Source organism: Rhododendron vialii, chromosome 8a (assembly GCF_030253575.1).
Source record: "Rhododendron vialii isolate Sample 1 chromosome 8a, ASM3025357v1".
Taxonomy (NCBI): domain Eukaryota; kingdom Viridiplantae; phylum Streptophyta; class Magnoliopsida; order Ericales; family Ericaceae; genus Rhododendron; species Rhododendron vialii.
In genome coordinates this window covers 24,578,447-24,585,224 of record NC_080564.1, presented here as the reverse complement: position 1 = coordinate 24,585,224, position 6,778 = coordinate 24,578,447, and the positions used below count along the sequence as shown (strand labels likewise).

The 6,778-nt window shown below is 48.8% G+C and overlaps 1 protein-coding gene across 1 annotated transcript; it reads right to left on the bottom strand.

Moving 5' to 3' along the window:
- Positions 1 to 1,353: 1,353 nt before the first annotated feature.
- On the bottom strand, positions 1,354 to 3,680 carry LOC131298686 (uncharacterized). The gene is made up of 3 exons (XM_058324162.1): positions 2,564 to 3,680; positions 1,987 to 2,411; positions 1,354 to 1,854 (listed from the first exon to the last, which is right to left on the bottom strand). Exons 1-3 carry the CDS (start codon positions 3,678 to 3,680, stop codon positions 1,354 to 1,356), a joined length of 2,043 nt encoding a protein of 680 aa, XP_058180145.1.
- Between the last annotated feature and the right edge of the window lie 3,098 nt (positions 3,681 to 6,778).

The following is a 6,778-nucleotide window of genomic DNA, read 5'->3' as shown; positions in this document are numbered from 1 at the left end:
AAAGAATATTAAAGCGCCGAGTAGAATATCGAGGGCTCCGAGGAATTCGCCCGTAACGAGAAAAATGCCATGGGCTACGAAGAATTCGGCCATAACGAGTGAAATGCCGATGGCTACAAGGAATTCGCCCATAACGAATGAAATGATGAGGGCTACGAAGAATTCGCCCATAACGAGTGAAATGCCGAGGGCTACGAAGAATTCGCCCATAACGAGTGAAATGCCGAGACAAATAAAGTAAAACAAGCAAAGTTAATATTTAACGGGCGGCTCCCCATCCCGAAGGTTTACAGTAGGAAATGAAAGAAAGAAACAAAAGAAAAGAAAAACAAACAAAAGGAATTGCCAAGGAACACCGATCAACCATGGAACTTCCGCAATTTCTGAGCGTTCCACGGATTAGCAATCGGGGTTCCATCCATCTCTTCCAACTTATAAACGCCGTGGCTAATTTTCAGAGCCACCCTATATGGGCCTTCATAAGGATCCTTGAGTTTGGTGAGTCGATCTGCTTCGGTGACCATTCGTAACATAAGGTCGCCGACGTTAAAGGGCCTTGGCCGAACGTTTTTGTTATAGCCCCGATCAACCTCCTGCTGATATGCAGCGTACCTTAAGTTGGTGTTGTCGCGGAGTTCCTCCGCAAAAACAAGCTCCGATCCAACCTAAGCGGCGTTGTCCTCAAAGTTGAAATCCTCGGATCGCGGAGTGGGAAGCAACATTTCGAGGGGGAGGACAGCCTTCATGCCATACGCCATCGAAAAAGGAGTCCGCCCAGTCGACTGATGGGGGTAGTCCGATAAGCCCAGAGAACATGAGAAAGCTCTTCTACCCATTTTTCAAGCTTCGCATCTAAGCATCGGTTAAGCCCCCGTGTGATGGTTTTATTGGACGCCTCGGCTTGACCGTTACCTTGCGGATAGGCCATTGAGGAATTTTGGATACGAATGCCGAATTTCTGGTAGAAGACCTTGATAGCCGCGGCAATGAACTGAGAGCCGTTATCAAACAAAATAGCATAAGGGAAGCTGAAGCGAGAGCTAATGTTTTTCCAAATGAAGCTCTATACGTCGCTTGCCTTGGTGTGGACTAAAGGGACAGCTTCGACCCATTTGGTATAAATATCGGTAGCAGTGAGCATGTATTCAAATCCCTCGGGCGCCTTAGGCATTTTATCAACAATGTCGAAGGCCCAAACGGCCAGGGACTAGAAATCATCTTCAATGGGAAGGCCGACTTGTGGATAAGTGATGCCTATTTCTGACATCGAACACATTTCTTGACATATTCCTCGGATTGCTTGTGCATCTTTGACCACTAATACCCCTGAGTCAATGCTCGATGAGCGAGGGATCATCCTCCCGAGTGTGCACCACAGCTACCAGCGTGAAGCTCCTCTAACACACTCGGTACTTGGTCTTCATGAACAACTCCAAGGTCGGGACCCGTAAATGTGCGTCGATATAAAACGTCATGCGTACCGAGATAATAATTCGCCGCTTGGCAGCGAACTTTATGGGCTTCCTTCTTGTTCGGAGGGAGAGTTTGGGCCTTCAGATAGGCTATGATGGGATCCATCCGGCTAGGGCCAAGCAATACGGCCAATATCATCAGGTTTCCAGCTGGTTCAACCCTCGGAGAATCCACGGCGTCAAAAATTATGGTTCGGGAACTGGACGATTTATAAACCGAAGCGAGACCAGCAAGGGCATCTACATGCGCATTGTGCTCCTGAGGAATCCATTCTACTTTGACATGGCCAAAACGACGAAAAAGGGCCAATACGCAGCTAACGTAGGCATTCATGCGGCCGTCTTTCGCCTGATAATCGTCGTTAAGATGGCCGACGACTAACTGGGAATCATAGAATATATGAACGAAGTCAGCCCCCAACCGAAGAGATAGCGTCTAGCTCGCGATAAGGGCCTCATACTCAGCTTCGTTATTTGTAGCAGCGAAACCAATAGAGACCACGCTCTAATGCACAGTATCGACGGGCAAAATGAGAACGATTCCAGCCCCAGCTCCATGGACATTTGCGGCACCGTCTACGTTCAGACGCCAAGCATCACCGAAAAATATTTTCCACTCCAGTTTGGGACGTTTGTTACCTATGGTGAACCGGGTGCGGGTGGTGTCGAATCTCGGTTCGGCAGTATCATTGCTAACTTCGGTATCGGCAAGCCGCTGATTTTCTTCGGCCTGCAAAAGAAGGTTGGCTTCGTCCTGAAGGCCAGGTGTTAGCTCGGCGAAGAAATTAGCTAAAGCTTGACCTTTCACCGAGGTCCGTGGTTCGAACGTAATGTCGTAATTGGCCAAATCTTGAGAGAACTTCAGAATTCGGCTAGAGGAATCTATTTTCCGAAGAACAGTTTTCAAGGGTACTCGGTAAGAACCACGATTCGGTGGGTCTGGAAATATGGAAGGAGGCTCGTTTTAGATGAGACAAGGGCCAAGACGAGCTTTTCCATTGGCGAGTATCTTGTTTGGGAATCGGTCATTGTTTTATTGGAATAGTAGATAGGCTGATGGATGACTCCCTCTTTTCGAACGAGAACCGAACTGGTCGCGTGATCTGAGACGGCCAGATAGAGGTACAGATCTTCGTCGCTGACAAGAGTAACGAGGAGTGGAGCCCGAGAGAGATATGCCTTTAAATTCCTTAGGGACTGCTCGCAATCCTCCGTCCAAATAAAACCACGCCTACTGGTTTTCATGGCTTGAAAGAATGGTCGACAAATATCCCCAGATCGACGAATAAAATGGTGTAAGGCGGTGAGCATTCCGGTAAGCCGCTGGAGTTCTTTGATTGTTGTCGGCGCACGAAGGTTCTGTACAACGGCAAGTTGTTTCGGATCCGCTTCGATGCCGTGGCGACTGACGATGAATCCGAGGAGCTTCCCAGAACTTACGCCGAATGCACATTTCTCGGCATTCAGGCGGAGCTTGTATTTCAACAAAACATCAAAGGTTCGTCCCAAATCATCCGGGTGATCCTGACTAAATCTGCTTTTGACTACCATATCATCGATGTAAGCTTCCATTGTCTTACCGATTTGTTTGCCAAAGAGCATCATAATGGTTCTCTGATAGGTAGCCCCCGCGTTTTTTAGGCCGAACGGGACTACCTTATAGCAGTAAACTCCTCGAGGTGTGATGAAAGCGGTTTTTTCCTGGTCATCCAGATGCATCGCAATCTGGTGATAACTGCGGTAGGCATCTAGGAAACTGAGACGCTCGTAACCGGTAGTAGCATCAACCATCTGTTCGATCCGAAGCAGTGGAAACCGATCCATCGGGCAAGCGTCGTTTAGATTCATATAGTCCACACAAACTCTTAACTTGCCATTCTTCCTCGGGACGACGACTGTGTTGGCCAACCAGGTTGGGTAGAGAACCTCTCGAATGGCTCCGGCTGTAAGTAGCTGTTCCACTTCCTTCACTACTGCCTCCACATGCAATGGTGACGAATGTTGCACTTTCTGAATGACCGATTTCCGAGTAGGATCAACGTTCAAGGAATGTGAGGCAACCGACAGATCCAAACTCATAATTTCGCTCGGACACCAAGCGAATACCTCGATACGCTTCAAAAGAAATTCAAACATCTCAATACGTTCCGAAGAGTTCAAGGAGCTTCTGATCAGAAAATACTGACTCCTATCACTATTAATAGCCATTTTTATCAATTCCTCGGCCGAACGTTCTTCGGTCGGAATTTCAACATCTCTGAGTACTGGGATATCAATCACGTCAACGTGTCGCACCTCGAGCCACGCCGAGCTCTGTACGACGGTACTCACGTAGCATTTTCTTGATTGAAGTTGGTCCCCTCGGAGGCTCTCCTACCGACCATTCCAACCGATGAACTTCATAACCTGATGGAGGGTGGAGGCCACGGCCTTCATACTATGAAGCCAACTTCAACCAAGAATCACATTGTATGGGCTTGGTGAACTAACTACGACGAACTCCACGTCAACTGCTCAGGATCCGACACGAACGGACAGTGTGATCAAACCGAGAGGCCATAAAGGAGCGCCGGTGAAACTGACGAGCGACGAGGTGGCGGGGCGCAGTTGGTATTGCTTAAGCCCCAAAATTTTATAGGTGGAGTAGAACATTACCTCTGCTGAACTGCCTTGATCTATCAGTACACGCTGAACGGTGGACCTGTCAATTGAAACAGTAACAACCAAGGCATCCGTGTGGGGTGACCGTATGCCACGGAAGTCGTCCTTAGTGAAAGTCAAGACCCAATCATCATTCGGGTCTTTGAACTTTCATTTTGATGAAGAGTTTTCAGAACATACCTCTCGTTCGGCAATCACTTTATCGATCTCGATCCGTAGCCTGGTGGCGCTTGTTTCGAATTCGAGCCCATGAATTACTCCAACCGTCCTTTCTTCCTCCGGGGGCGGGGGTGGAAGTGGAGTATGACGAGTGTCAATCCACTAATTCAAGTGTCCCGCGGCGGCAAGTTCCTCAAGATAACGTTTGAACGACCCACACCTCGTGGTATAATGTCTATGCTCGTTGTGGAAGGAGCAATGACCGGTTCGTGCATTGGCCGTCCCCAATAATTCAGTTAGCCAACGAAAGAACGAAAGGCGTCCAATCGTGCTTAAAAGTTGATAGATCGACACAATGAATACCGTAGTCTCAGCAGTATACTCGTCTGGCCGAGGCTCTCTACGCGTTTTTGACCGAAGCTACTGTTGTGATGCATGTCGCGGTTGTGGCCGTTGTGGAATTGGTGGAGGCTTATCGGCAGGGCTTCCTTGTACGCCGCTTTTGACGTTAGCCACTTGCTTCTTTACGGCGGAGTGCTCAATCGAGAGTTTTGTGGAGTCGAAGACCGTCGGTTTGGCATGCTCGGCGACTGCCTCCTCGTACATGCAATCCTTCTCAATGATCGTCATGAGCTCACTCATATTCCGTGGCAGATTCCTGGAAAGATCACGGAACATTGGAGACGAAGGATCTAGCCCGTTCATGAAAGATTCCGCCGCCACAGCTTGGTTACAATCTGGAATCAAATTGTAAACCTCCCAATATCGCTCGGTATACATGCACAGGGTTTCCGTCGGTTTCCTACGCATGTTGACGAGCATGGAAAGGGTTTTTGGCTGAATGCTGCTCGTCACAAATCAATTGGTAAATTCCAGCTCTAATTCATCAAAACACGTGATGGATTGCGGTTTTAACTGATTATACCACATCATGATCGGCTACGTAAGGGCGAGAGGAAAATTTTTGCACATGATCGCATCCGAGAAATTGTGTAAAGACATTATCTATCGAAAGCGTGTGACGAACAATACTGCGTCTTCCTTTGCTTCGTATGGCTTGATCTTGGGCATTGTAAATCGGGCAGGTGGATGTTCGGCTAATATAACGTTGGTGAAGGGGGACACCTTCGCCTTCTCAAGTTTAGTATCATCCGCCGGCGATTGCCGACGAGTTACTACCCCACGTAACTCAGGCTCTATAATTTGTGCCTGTCGATGGGAAGGTCGGACGTATCGCTCACGACGTCGCACACCGCCGCCCTCTGAAAGGTCAGGAATATCGTCATTGGCTCGTCGGCCTACCGTGCCACTATCCACAGGTTGATAGACGACGGGTTCGCCCGTGACTTGATCAAACAGGATAATGTTTTCATCCTGTGTATCATGTGCTTCCCTACACGGTCCTTAATTATTGCCTCGAGAACTCTTCACTTGAGGCCAAAGAATGGACCCCGGACGACCATATTCTTGGGGGTAGGGGTGGGGGGGTAGTTCATGTCAAAATCCAGCCGCCGCCTCAACTCCGGACGCTCCGCCCAGCCCAAGCCGAGGGTAAGGGACGTCTCAGGATTCGCAGAGCAGTAACTTCGTGCTGTGGAACCCGAGGACCAGGTTGAACTTGTAGCATGAACGACACTTTCCAACTGCCGTCTTCGCGGTGTCAATTGATCATCCCTAGGATGGTTTTGCCCTGAGAGTTGACTCTTCCCAGCTGCCCTCTCGTCTCGCGTATGATGTGGTTTCCTGGTTTTTTGAGCACGGGGTAGGATTGCGGTTGCGGAAGTTGCATGGCCGTTGTGCCTCTGTCTCTTTCGTCGAGCCATTGCTGCAACATAGCTATGACGGCTGCCTGCCTTTTTTGTTCGGCGTGTGCAATCTCAAGTTCGGTGGGCTGTAAGTTGAGCGGGCGGGTTACCGATACCGTGGTTCTGGTGGTCTGACTTTGTTGGTTATTGCAATATCCGAACCTGGACAATCCTAGGGTGAAATCCTCCGGTGTTGCTGGTGGTGTGTGTCTTGACATCGGAAATTGGTTGAAGAGAAAAGGGGTAGGAAGGAAATGAAAGTGATGTTCCCCAGCAGAGTCGCCAATTGTGGGGGGGGGGGGGGGTGAATTCCACTTTTGAACCTGCTCCTTCCTTCGACTTGTACGGTGTGGATGGACAAAGATGATCTTGATACCTGTAAACCGGAGGGTGGTGTACCTTCGGGAAGAAGCTCCGACGATCTAATTAGTTGATGAGGAACAGAGAAGAAAGGAATGGCTTTTTGTTTTTGAAGAAGTTGTTCTTTTTCTCCAAGAAAAACCAGAGAGAGCGAGAGAGAGGGAGAGATCTATATTTATAGGCAAAACCTTGGAGTGTCAAACAAGCCTTTCGCTTCTTCCACGTGCTTTGTACTATCTTTCTGACATCACGTGCTAGATTCATTAATGAACCCCCCCTTCGAGATTTACAGAGCCACATTAGTCAATGTCAGAGACGTCA

Excerpts from the sequence above, each read along its gene's own strand:
- LOC131298686 (XM_058324162.1), bottom strand. The coding sequence starts at position 3,680 with ATGGCTATTAATAGTGATAGGAGTCAGTATTTTCTGATCAGAAGCTCC. Across the intron at positions 2,412-2,563 it reads CGTCTCAGATCACGCGACCA|ACCCACCGAATCGTGGTTCT; the intron begins GTTCGGTTCTCG and ends CCATATTTCCAG. Across the intron at positions 1,855-1,986 it reads TCATTTTGCCCGTCGATACT|TTAGTCGTCGGCCATCTTAA; the intron begins GTGCATTAGAGC and ends TATGATTCCCAG.